This window comes from Magnolia sinica, chromosome 2 (genome assembly GCF_029962835.1).
Source record: "Magnolia sinica isolate HGM2019 chromosome 2, MsV1, whole genome shotgun sequence".
Lineage (NCBI taxonomy): Eukaryota > Viridiplantae > Streptophyta > Magnoliopsida > Magnoliales > Magnoliaceae > Magnolia > Magnolia sinica.
In genome coordinates this window covers 29388597-29401466 of record NC_080574.1, presented here as the reverse complement: position 1 = coordinate 29401466, position 12870 = coordinate 29388597, and the positions used below count along the sequence as shown (strand labels likewise).

Here is a 12870-nt window from a genome sequence, read left to right as displayed (position 1 = left end):
GTAAAGGATACTATAATTCCTCTTTCAAAAACTTGTTTCGAACTACAGAGGTAGAGATTGCAATGGCAAATGAAGTTGCCAACCCTGGATAATATATTAGTAAAGAAAGCTGTGTGCCCCAAGAGTCAGTAACCATATTTCCCAACTGTCTAAATATGACGGGTCGGAATCCCAACATGCATTGAATGACATTTTCAAATGACCTTTTGAAATACCTTTTTGGTTCCTGCCTGCCATCTCTGGATAGTGAGATCTGTGCTCCGAATTTAGGTCCTAGTGCCGTATTGATTGGAGTCTCTCTTTTTCTTTTTCTTTTTTTTTTCTTTCTGATAATGGGATGAATTTGCAGGAGAAGGCCGACACAGCAACAAAAGAAGCCGATGCAGCCAAGGCGGCATGGTCATGCCGTGTCTGCCTGAGTGCTGAAGTGGACATTGCAATAGTTCCTTGTGGGCATGTCCTGTGTCGCAGATGCTCATCTGCTGTTACCCGGTGCCCCTTTTGCCGGCTTCAGGTGTCTAAAACCATGAAAATTTTCCGGCCATAAAAAGTGTGACACAGATCATAGAGATTCTCAAAACGGATTATTCGACATTGCCACGTCATCATAATTAAGGTGTTGCTGAAAGAAGCATTTAGAAGGAAATGAAGTTTTGGAAGTGGGCGTCAAATGGTTCATTCTCAGCCAACAAGTCCATATTCTCTAAAATATGCTTCTCAGGTGTCCTTCATTATCCTTGGACTAAGATTTGGAGAGGCCTTATGCCTCCCTTGAGTGCAGGCCTTCTTGTGGCTAGCTGTTGCAAATAAGATCCTTACAGTGGATAATCTGAATAGGAGGAATATGGCAATGGCAAATATGTACATTGGATCATTCATTCCTGCACTGCCTGGGACCAATTCTTTAAGCTGTTTAGAGTGAACTGGGCTCTAGAAAGGACGCTTTGGCAGGTTATGGCTGGTTGGAATTCCGCCCCATTCTGCCTGTGGAAGAAAAGTTTGGGATGTCCATGGGTGTTATGGAAGGAAAGGATGCAAGAATTTTTTTGAAGGAAAGAGTGTCAGAATGTCAGTTGTCCTTTTCCACGCTCTTTGGCTTTGGAATGGGTCAGTGGTCTCCCAGAGTTACCTGGAACCTGGAAGGCCATGGCTACAAGGCATTGGGATTCAATTGTTCTCTGGGGTGATTGGCCAGCTTTTCAGGCAATTGTTGTTTCTTTTCTGAGCTTGTTTTTCCTTCTGCATGTCTGTAATTATAGTTTTTTTCTGGTTTGCAGTGGAGTGACAACAGGGTCACTTTCTGCACTTTGTATTATTTTTTCTGCTTGCTTAATGAAGTACTCATCTTCTCAGGTAAAAGGAGGGGGAATTTGTTGGAGATCTGAAAAATGCAAAATTCCTCTCTGTAATCACAGCAATCCACATTGAAGCAAAGAATTATTTGTTTCTATGTATTTGTTAAAACAATATTGAATACAAATAGAACATGGCTACCTATTTCTGGTACCAAAAAGGCTTGGATCTAGGTTTATGCAAATTTGTTACATTATCCCAGGTACCGAAGCAAGACGCCATCATTGCCAAGTACAAAACCTTTGTTATCATTGATAAACCTGCAGCGGGAAAAGATGAAAACATCAGAGAGTTAATTAGTTTCTGTACACTTTTTTTTTTTTTGTGTACTAGTGGGAATGAAAAAGATGTTTATCGTCTCCATGTTTCCTGTAGATTTCATGTTGTAATCTGGCATAGGAGAAAATGAATTATAATTAACAATTTCAAGGCATTGATAACCCATGCAAATGGGTTGAAATGGATAGAGAAGAGACCTGGCCCATTTAACAATCAGGTTTAGCCCAACACCCAACACATCTCCAGGTTGGATCCAAGTAAAAAACATAAGGTTTGACGTATTATCCAAAACGGGTACATATCACCCGATATGTACTGGCATTGCCCATGAACAAATCAGTTTTATCTGCCCAAAATGGCTCAATACTGGAGGCAATGCAGGGCAATAGGTACACTGAAACTGATTTGCAAACCATGGTTAGGCCAGGTCTGGAATAAGAGGATCCAAAACCAAAACATTTATCTATGGGTTGGGTTCAGGTCTGATTTGAGTGGGTTCACCTAATCCCTAATTCCCTACTTAACATAAACTTGCTATTAAGTAACCAGCCCAGGCATTTTCTTTACATGAGTTGTAGTTAATTACCCTTTGTTAAAGGAATTTAAAAGGGTTGGGATCAAGCACAGTGCAAGGCAAATGTTAATAGCCAGTTTGGATGGGTACCCCAGAATGCAGGATGCAGGCATTTTGGGGAAGTGAGGCCCTACAGAGAGGCGCTAATACCCATAGCCAGCATGAGAAATGATCAGAAACTGATTTGCAAACCATGGTTAGGCCAGGTCTGGAATAAGAGGATCCAAAACCAAAACATTTATCCATGGGTTGGGTTCAGGTCTGATTTGAGTGGTTTCACCTAATCCCTAATTCCCTACTTAACATAAACTTGCTATTAAGTAACCGGCCCAGGCATTTTCTTTACGTGAGTTGTAGTTAACTACCCTTTGTTAAAGGAATTTAAAAGGGTTGGGATCAAGCACAGTGCAAGGCAAATGTTAGTAGCCAGTTTGGATGGGTACCCCAGAATGCAGGATGCAGGCATTTTGGGGAAGTGAGGCCCTACAGAGAGGCGCTAATACACATGGCCAGCATGAGAAATGATCAGATACAGTGGCTGTATCAGAAGTTATGATAGAGCCAGTTTTCCCACATGTTCGTCCAATTTGTGTAAAAGGTGGGATACCATGACATTCCCCTGATATGAAAATTGGGCTAATCCACTCATTGGGCGGGACATTCCAATAACCTGAGTCAGCATTTGGAATCAATTGTTGACGTTGTGTCCCTCTTTATAAGTGGATGGCCTGATTTTCATATCAAGTGATCATCATGGTGTGGCCCACGTTTTGCATGGATTGGACATTCTACACATGACATGTTGACAGAAAAAACGGCTTTATCATAACTAATGATACAGCCCATATCTGATTACTCATCCCAAAAAAAGAAGAAGAAGAAGAAGAAGCCAGAATGAGGACGGTTCATAGCAGATTGACATTCTCGGACGAGGTGGTTGACAAGCTGTCCTGCCGTTCCATGTCTTGGAGACAGTTCCAGAAATGCCTGGATCATTAATTTGAGAAGGCATCTAAGGCCCTGTTTGGTTGCCACTACAAAATAATGTGATCTCATTTTAGTTGAGTGTAGTTATGTATCATAGATAACAGTAGTTACAAATTAGAGATCATAGTTTATGTAAATGCTGGTTATCTTTAATTCATAATTACTGTTAACTAAAATGAGATGAAATTATTTTTTAAGTCAAATCCAAACAGGGCCTTAGGTTACTAATCCAATAGCAAAAGATGAGTGATGTGCTGACAAGAAAAGTAAAGCTCACTTTACGGAATAGAGATTCGCAGCAATATTATCTGCAGCTTTATCCCGGATCCATGTCTTTCCACCATTTGTTGTTCTCAACAGAATTCCACTTCCCCCAGCTGCCCATGCTTCCTCCTGCTATCATGGAAACATTCAGTAAGGCTCAAAGGTGGAAAACTTTGAAACTAAAAAATATTTAACTTTTTTTTTTCCTTACAAGAACGCAACGGTAAAGACAATGAACTGGAAAAATATCCAATAGATGATGCAATTCTATGAACTGCAAAGCTAGTGTATATTTTTTTCAAGGATTAGTGACTTCAACACTAAATGTCATCAATCGTTTGGCCAATTAAACCATAAGATGCCCGTTGCCTCCATGAACTTGCAAAATTATGGAAGAGGTAAGAAAACATGTAATTATCCAACAACACCAATGCACACCTGTCAACGTCTGAACTGCACATCAGGAGCGCCCCACTATGTTAGTTACCTAGCTCAAAAATGAGGTAGGTCCACTCCACAGGTAGACCATGTGTGCACATTGAATATAACAGTCACCTTTTTCTCTTCTTTTTTTCCCATACCAGTGGACCCATCTAATGAATAGGCTAGCATGATTTTTGGGCTAGGCCTTCTACATGGCGGGGCCTCACCTGAGCCAGATGTTTACACATGTTGGCACATCAACCTACATGCGTACATATGGGACTAGGAAACCAATATATACATGCAAATAAAATTAGCTAGAAAACAAAAGAGAACATATTAATTAGCATGATAGTTGAGATGGATGAATAGCAAGACATGGTAGGATAGAATTAGAAATGAATGCATTCAAGGGAAACTTACGAGTAGCACAAATAGGTAATAAGAAGAGGAAAAGTAGACTTTGATGGTTGGTCATGTGCAATGAATACCAAGAACCACACCAGTTAAGAGTGAATTGGTATTAGTTGAAGGCTCTAAAAGTGCAAGGAAGGCCCAAAACGATGTGGATGGAGATAGAAAGAATAAACTTGATGACCTACGGTCTAACTAAAGGTATGGCCCTTGATAGAGTGGAACAGGTGGAACACGATTCATGTAGCTGACCCCAATTAATTGGGATAAGGCTAACATGATGATGATGATGATTTTCTTTCCTTCTTACTTCTCTTTACAATGTATTATTCTGGTAAACTTTTTGTTTCTTTACTTCATCTCTTTTTTTCTCCCTGCATAACTTGTTGTGGAAGACTAAAGGGCAAGGGGAAGGCCCAAAAGGACACAGGTGAGGATAGTAAGAAAAGACTTGACATATGGTTTAACTGCGGACATGGTCCTTGATAGAGCGGAGGAGCGGAACAGGATTCACGTAGCTGACCCCATTAGCTGGGATAAGTCTTAGATGATGATGATGATGATGAGTTATTTATGGGTAGCTTTCAAATACACACATTTCTGTAGCAAAACGCAATCCTATATATTATATAGCTCAGAGTCACATTTATATAAAAACCCCAAATCTCAACATTTACTTCAAATATTACCTTTGAACGGTATCCAACATCAAGAATACCAAAACCCCGACTCTGAACTGGAACTTCTTCGAAATCCTCGGTGATCTGAAAAGTTCACTTACCATTTCAGTTTCAAATTTCAAGAATCAAATCATAGATTATCGCACAAACAATACAGAAAATCTTCTAACAGTTAAATGGCTGGAAGCACCATATGTTGATTTTACTAGGGGCAGAAAAGGGTGAATGCAGATAAAACTAGGGATTAAGAAATTAAGAAAGGAAAAATTATTGGCAAAAACTCAAGTAGGTACCAGTTTGTATATCAAGTGGAATACTAAAAATCATTAGATAACCGTCACCTTGTTTCTTATGCTAGAGAATCGTGACCATGGATATGAGTAATGATTACCATGTGGAATCCACATATCCAAACTGCTCAACTGTCTTGTCAGTGGAAACAATCTTCTTCTTTTCTTTTTCTTTTATATATATATATATATATATATATATATATATATAGGGGGTGTTGATCACCATGGAGAGTAAGTAATAAATATAATTGGAATAATGAGACAACCCCTATTAAACCAAGAAAAGTAGCTCTGTAAACATATTCATTCATTTGAAAGAATTCCTGGCTAAGGAGATATCATCAAGGTAAAATCTTAGGATAGCACAGCCAACGCAGTCCTCTGAACTTGGAAGAAACTAACCATAGAAGATGTACACTTGTAGCTTTAAAGAATTGGATGGGACCCCAGCTGGTCAGTTGACCCATTTCCACTGGAAACAGGCATCAACTAGACTGGCTAATAGGAATTCATTGAACAATAGCATCAAAGGGACAATGCCCAGTCCTGCATGAAAATGGTAGAATTAACAGATGTCCAACCAACTTTTTTTTTTCTTCTCCTAATGAAGATATAGTTTGCATAGTATTTTCTTTCAACTCAGTTAAGCCCCACCAAATCATGGCTAGAGAGTGCAGAAAGGGTTGTGGTTACCCTTTTGTCCAATGGAAAGGTTTGTGATAGGGGTCTTCTTTTCATCTCATTTTCATTGTCTATTAACCTATCAATTAGCTCTTAAACAGGGAACGGAATTCAGCTTTTCAGCGGTCATCTACATAACGTGGACATAAACATGGGTATTCAGTCAATAGATGTTGGAAAACCTGACAGGCCATCACATCTGTAGAGATGTAATATAAATAAAAAAATGTTTTATTACATAAAAGTTTATTTAGCTTGCAGATGCATAAGATAGACTAGTGTATATAAACAAAAAGAAATGCACTAGCCCTGTATAAATACTACATAAATGCTTCTGAACTAATAGAATAGAATATAAATTGATTTTTCTTTTCCCTAACAGCCGTGTCAATGTCTGACACGAGTGTTGAACACTGCCAGAAACCACTTTTTCCAGAAAATGGCATGATCTTGTCACACTCATTATCTATTCAAGAAAAGGGGTTTACGAATGTCACTGACAGAAGAAAGAACACTGTTACTAGGACACAATGAATCGGTAGCTACATAGGTTCTGGATTATGGAACTATTCTTATGATTCCGATCCAGGAATCTGTTAAGTTTATTTATCCAAAATATAATGTGCTGTACAGTCTTCTTGTCTGAGACCTTTGCCTGTTCTTTTGCAGCAAGTTGATTTGATACTAACAGTGGAAACTTTCAGGTGTTATAAACGAAAGATTAAAACCAGGCCTTAAATTAAATTGACTCAATCAGAACTTCATGGGTTAAGCAGATGGCTAATCCCTTCAACATCAAGTAGAAAGTGAAGACACACAACTAATCAGCTCTGGTGCAAGTATCTACCAGTTGCCTCCAAAACTAAAAGCACCTGCATTTGCAATCTCAGTAAAATAAAAATAAAAATGAAGAATACTAGTATTCAGGCATCATTAGATAAGAATATGGATACACAGATCTACATTACACATACTCTCTCTTTCTTTTTTTTCTTTAAAGATGAGAAAGTTCTTCTCTTTTACTTACCCCTGTGCCTTTGCTAAGGTAAAGTCCACCACCACGCACTAGAAGCCAAAGACCACCATCAGCCCTCCATCCCATATTCTGAATTCTCCGTGCAACTGCTCTATTGTGTGGTTGCCAGTATGGCTGCAAAATATGAGAATTACATAAGAATCTTCATGGGGCTTAATAACTGCTCATCTGCCATAAGCAAACCACATTCATAGTCACACAAAGACAGTAGATGGATTTTAACTTAAGCATGTGGAGCTGCTGAAAGAAAATGGCTGAGACAGCATTCATAAAGAGAAGCAGCTCACCTGCCCAGGCTCCCAGGTCAAGTAGAAGTTCCCACGGCTGGATACAGCAACATAGCTGCCATCAGGGGAGCGGTTTACTGTATTAAAAGTTCCTGTATAGTAGCTAGCGCCGCTAATGCCACTAGAAACTGTTCTGCAACAGTAATAAAGAAAGGTGAGTTTGAAGGGCTGGAACTGTGCCCTAGGTGTCAATTCAGATGAAGTCTGCCATTGGTATTGCATTCCGAAAAGGAAAGAATCTCTATACACCATAGTTTCTAATGCCTGGACAAGGTACAGCTACAGGGATTTGCTCTCCTGGATATTAATAACATAACAGACTCTGACCCTATCTCCTGAATCCTACTAACTAGGCAACTGCAACTATGACCGATGTGCTATACCATTGCAAATTGATTATCTACAAGCACATTAAACATGTTAAACGTCAATCAACTCCAAAGAAAAGAAAAAAAGTCTTAATTGCCACTGGCAAAGAGACAGAAGACAAAAGTCCGAACATTGTTTTCCATTTAGTCTATGTTCAAATACTCTAGCACATACACTCGCATGTCTGGAGTCAAGATGTCCTTGATTACTAACAGCACCTTCCCACCCACAAGAAGAGAGCATTCTAATTTTAGCTTTCTCAGGTGCAGAAGTAGCAACCATTCAGCACAAATCTTCAAAACCCCTTCTTTATTCAAACAGTAAGATCATTACATTCACCTTCTAAAATATACCTGTTAAGAGTAGCTGAAACTGTCTCTTGTACAGCGGCCCTCCAGTTGTATCCTCTATTTGATGTAATATAAATTGCTCCTTCATCTGTGACCATCTCTGCACTCTTCTCCCCAGTTGCTTTTATATAAACCTGCATTAGTAGCAAAGAAAAGGGAGTCAATCTTGAGATTTCCTAAGTGGAAGTGAGCTTCATCACTTGATGAATATGTGAGGGATCAAGGTTGACGAAAAAGGAAGTGATAAAAGAAAAGAAGAAAAAAAAAAGAAGAAGAAGAAGAAGAAGCAAAGGGAAACTCCAGCTTCTTATTTCATGGGGATCTAGAAAAACCACGAGGAAGCGTCAACAAGAGAGTGGAATGAAGTGTTATTCAAATGGTTCTGCGAAGAGCTTGAGGCATTCTTATCAGAGGTGTTTGAATTAAAATATCATTTTATTTTTATTTCTGTTGTTTCTATTTGGGAATTGTTTTTTTTCAACACAATTGTCAACAACAGTTACATTAAGTGATCGTAATGTAACATCAGCCTCATCTTGGTCTATTGGTGATTGTTATTTATCACGTATAACATAATACCAGGATCACTTATATCATGTAGTAGAAATATAATCTAACATTAGATGAATCAGTAGATGGCTTCAAAGGCAATGTGTCATAACCTTATTAAAACATGGTGCATGATTATGAATTATTAGAGAGGCATAATGACGCAGGGAAGAGTGTGAAACAATAGTAAAGGCCTTCAATCCACAAGAAAAAAGAGAGAACTCAAATATTTTATTGAATAATGTCTAATATGTATGATTTCTCAAATACATTACTAATTAAAAAAAATAAAAAATAAAAAATCCTAATTTGAAATTACCCAAAATAGCAAAATTCTAACCCCAATAGAAGTCCTAATTCAACTAGAATAGAACTTACCAAAATAGTAAGTTTTGTTAAAAATAGAAAGTCTTAAATTAACCTTACTGGAGCATTCGTGGCATAATTACAATCAATATCTAAAAATAATGGAAATTTAAAACTCTAAAATTAAGAAGATACGACAAAAATCGGAATTACAAAAAATAGTAAAATTTTCTTAAAATCCCGAATTTGAATTGGAAGCATGTTTCTCGTGAAACGGATGGACACGACCTACTATGCAAGTCGGTTGACCCTAGAACCATCGTTACATAAAGATCGATAGGTTGTGCTTTTTGTGACAATGCCTGGATCAAAAGTAAGGGCTGAATTTCTTTGAACTGGATGTGCTTGGGGCCCAGTTACGTCATGCCCTACTTAGGATTGGGCCTAGATTTGACGGACTACTTCTGTTTTCATTTGGGCTTCTTTTGGTCCAATCGTGCTAAGAATGCATCTGTGGCACGTCTTACATTACATAAGTCCAACGATCAAGATTTAAGATCAATGTATTGAACTCATCATAAGTTCATAACATCTTCATAAAGCAATTATCCCTCCATGAGACCACATCTGACATCTGTAGCAAATTGGTTTACATATAGGTTGAACAAAGTCAGAAAAATCTGTCAAGGCTTATGAGATCATACTTAAAAGACTCGGCAACTCTGATCGACTCGTTTGCCCATGAGTCGAGTCACGATTTGCCCAAGTCGAGGCTGAATCAGCCCAACTCGCATGAGTTAGGAGGAGGTGGGGTGACTTGTGGTGTCGAACTGCATCGGGTCCCACCAAGTCCAGTTCGACTCATCCAAGTCATACTGAACTCGGATGAGTCTTAAAACAATGTATGGGATCAAATATCAAGATAAGATCAGTAACGTTTCCTGAACATCTGATGAGTTCCAATAACAAATTCGTGAATTGTGCAAGACCAGTCTTTGAAACTGTTGAGTCTAGACTGTGAATCTGGGAAGTGAATCAATATGTTGAGATGTGCATGAATTCATTCAGACAGAAATGACAACTGGGCATTGAGGGGATTTGCTGGAGACATGGAACCGTCAATCTAATGTTTCCTGGCACTCAATTCACTAGTCTGCTCAAATTGAGCTAGACACAACCAGTTCTCCTTTTCTTTTCTTTACAAAAAAAAGAAGAAGAAGAAGAAGAAGAAGAAGGTTTTGCTATATATGAAACCAAGAAAGAAAACAGGAAATGCTACTTGCATTTATCGAAACTAATACCACCAAGTGCAGAACTTGCACAAATTCCAACAGGACATGCTTACCATATCACCCGGAAGTTGATTACTTAATGGTATCCTTTCCCAGCTTTCTCCCGCATCCGATGTGTGCAACAAAATCGCGGGCTTTCCAACTATCCATCCTTCCTTCCCCTTGAAGCTGATGGAATTGAATCTGTAGTTGAAGTCTTCGTCTTCTGCAGAAGGTATTGAACGTGGAAACCAGGTGTTTCCACCATCTTTTGTCTCCAAGATGGTTTGTCGTGTCCCTAGAAGAAAACCTGAATTACCCAAATCACCATGCAATCAAATGTTGTGAAGTCTGTAGAACAAAAGGACACTATGAGAGCAACAGTACCCAAAAACGTATCTATTCTGCTCAAATCTTATAGCTGGTGGCCATGAATAAGCCTACAATTTTTTTTAAAAGCCTAAAAATGCGGACTTTCGTAGATTAATTCCATTCATTTCTCTTATCGCTCAAATCTCAGTTTTCTGATATAACAATCACAGGATTCACGATGATGCTAATGCAATAAATTCACACGAAAGTTCACAAAGAAACAAACCTCCAACAGCATGTCCAAAGAGGTAAGAACACAGATGAAATATGAGATTGTTGGCCCAGGTAACCGAGGTTCACATCGGGCATGCATCCCATACTGGCAGTGTCATGGCCAATACGGGACCGATACATTTTCCTCCTCTAAAAAAAAAACATAACCATTACAAGGCCGTAACAGCCATTACGGGAGCTGTAACGGCCATACCTTTATTGAATACCTTGCTGCCAGCTGCCAGGTCACACCTTCCAGTAATCCAGCTGTTCATCTGGTGGTCCCCATGGGATGGATAGTCCTGCAAAGAACTTTCCTACTGGACATTAATAGTCATCTGATATCATAATTGGCCTGCAAATGGACAATTAAAAAGATCCATATGCAATGCCAGGAAGCGCACGAATTGGATGGCTGGGTGTTGTTCAATGAAGTAGCTGTCCTATTGCCCGTACCACCTAATGCACTATCTCGATCACTGAAAGGTGGGCGGTGGGCCCCATTTTACATAACATTGACCAAAATGAGAACTCAGATCATTGTATGACCCCTCAAGCACAATTCCATGGGTTCATTATACTTTAGGGTGCGTTTGGTTGCACCCAAATATCATGCAATTTCAATGATATTTTACACCAAATTAGACTGACTAATCATGAAACTGATATTTGGTGCTACCAAACGTAACCCTTACAAAAACAAGTGCAATTGTGGAAGGAAATGGCCTATTTTATAGGTGAAAAATGTCACTTCAACAACAATTACATCATCAGAACCAAAAAACACGAAAAATCACCAATACAAAGCAGAAATTCAAATGATAACATCCACATCATGACTTCAAATTCAAACACCACCAGAGAGAAATAAGAAAACAACAAATCCTTCTTTTTTTAAAAACAAAATTCAGCGGGAAAAAAATAATCTAAAATCCATGAATTCGAGAAAGAACGAATATGCTGAAATGGAATTTGGAAGAACCACTAGAGATCTGGATCTGATCTGACCGTGATTCGTGTCGTCGGGCACAAACGCGATGTCAAGAAGGACGACGCCGGGATCAATCGGAAGGAAAACCCTCTCCCATTCGGAAAGGCCGTCATCTGATCTTGCCGGTTGCTCGAAACCGAGGAGAGGAACGAGAGTAGCTGCAGAGATCGCCACGGTTTCGGCGAGAAATTGCCGTCGACTCGAGGAAGAAGAAGGAGGAGAAGCAGAAGAAGCTTTGGGAATGAAGCGAGCTTGAGAGGTGCGGAAATGGCGATTCGTGTAGAGGGAAGAATTATTTAAAGAGGGTTTGAAGCGAATCGGGTTTGAATCCGTGAGTTGCAGAGTCGCCATTGCAACTCAACTCTCTCTCTCACTCTCTCTCTCTTATCCGTTTGCTTTTCAGCTGCGACTTCGCGGGCCTTTTGAAGCTTCTCAAATCTGTGGATAATACAAGGGAACTCTTTGATACTCTGGCTGCGTATTACGCTTGATATGCAGGCACTTATAAATGGTACACTTGGCACTAAATTGTAGAACCCGTATCTTACCAAAATCATACTGGTTGAACAATCGTAGCCTCTGGTTCTTGGACACTTGTTTGTTGAATAGAACCATTGATTATTCTTCATTTCTTAACCGTCCAATGAATGGCCACCAATCTGATACTTATGTGTTTAAATAAATTAATTATTTGAATTAATTGTATGCCACGAATGCAATTTCCAAGTGCTTGTGTATCATTCATCACACTCTACAGAGTGTTTAGAATTTTTCTCTAATGCAATGGCGGTGCTGCACTTCTTTGACGCTGGTGGAGACAGACGAAGCAGTGGTCGACAGCTGAACGCGTGGCATGTGGACGAGACCTGGAGTGTTCATAAGGTGGAAGCAGTGGTCCAGATTAAAGGTCGAGATGTTGGAAAGATCCTAACCGACCAAGGAGTGTTTTATTCCACTTTTCTGTCTCCCTATAGGCTCTTCGTTTTTTTTTGTTTTTTTCCTTTTTTTGTTCGGGTTATGTGTGATCGGTATGGTTCTAGAACTGTGCACACCATGCAGTACGGCCCACCTAATGCGTGGTCTCCTATCTTCTGTGTACGGCCTGGTGTACGGTTATCTGGACCGTCAATTCGTCAGATCTTTTCGTTGATGGATCATGGACCACGATAAAAGAGTCA

General features: G+C 39.4%; 2 protein-coding genes across 3 annotated transcripts in view; one reads left to right on the top strand and one right to left on the bottom strand.

Moving 5' to 3' along the window:
- LOC131236843 (uncharacterized) overlaps nt 1–646 on the top strand; it is a 68112-nt gene extending 67466 nt beyond the window's left edge. For both annotated transcript variants that reach the window (XM_058234319.1, XM_058234320.1), the window contains exon 13: nt 350–646. In XM_058234319.1, coding sequence (XP_058090302.1) covers nt 350–547 — 198 coding nt within the window. In that variant the 3' untranslated portion in view covers nt 548–646. The remainder of the gene's footprint in view (nt 1–349) is intronic.
- A 723-nt stretch (nt 647–1369) lies between these two features.
- Nucleotides 1370–12127, bottom strand: LOC131236844 (photosystem II stability/assembly factor HCF136, chloroplastic). Its single transcript, XM_058234324.1, has 8 exons — nt 11710–12127; nt 10191–10426; nt 7994–8124; nt 7272–7404; nt 6976–7098; nt 4984–5058; nt 3471–3586; nt 1370–1613 (listed from the first exon to the last, which is right to left on the bottom strand). The coding sequence occupies exons 1-8, from the start codon at nt 12041–12043 to the stop codon at nt 1547–1549; spliced, it is 1215 nt and encodes a 404-aa protein (XP_058090307.1). The 5' UTR covers nt 12044–12127; the 3' UTR covers nt 1370–1546.
- Nucleotides 12128–12870: the final 743 nt, after the last annotated feature.

Coding starts and splice junctions, on each gene's coding strand:
- LOC131236844 (XM_058234324.1), bottom strand. CDS start 12,043: ATGGCGACTCTGCAACTCACGGATTCAAACCCGATTCGCTTCAAACCC. Junction 7,099..7,271: donor TGACCTGGGAGCCTGGGCAG/GTGAGCTGCTTC, acceptor CATATTTTGCAG/CCATACTGGCAACCACACAA. Junction 5,059..6,975: donor ACCTTAGCAAAGGCACAGGG/GTAAGTAAAAGA, acceptor TGAACTTTTCAG/ATCACCGAGGATTTCGAAGA.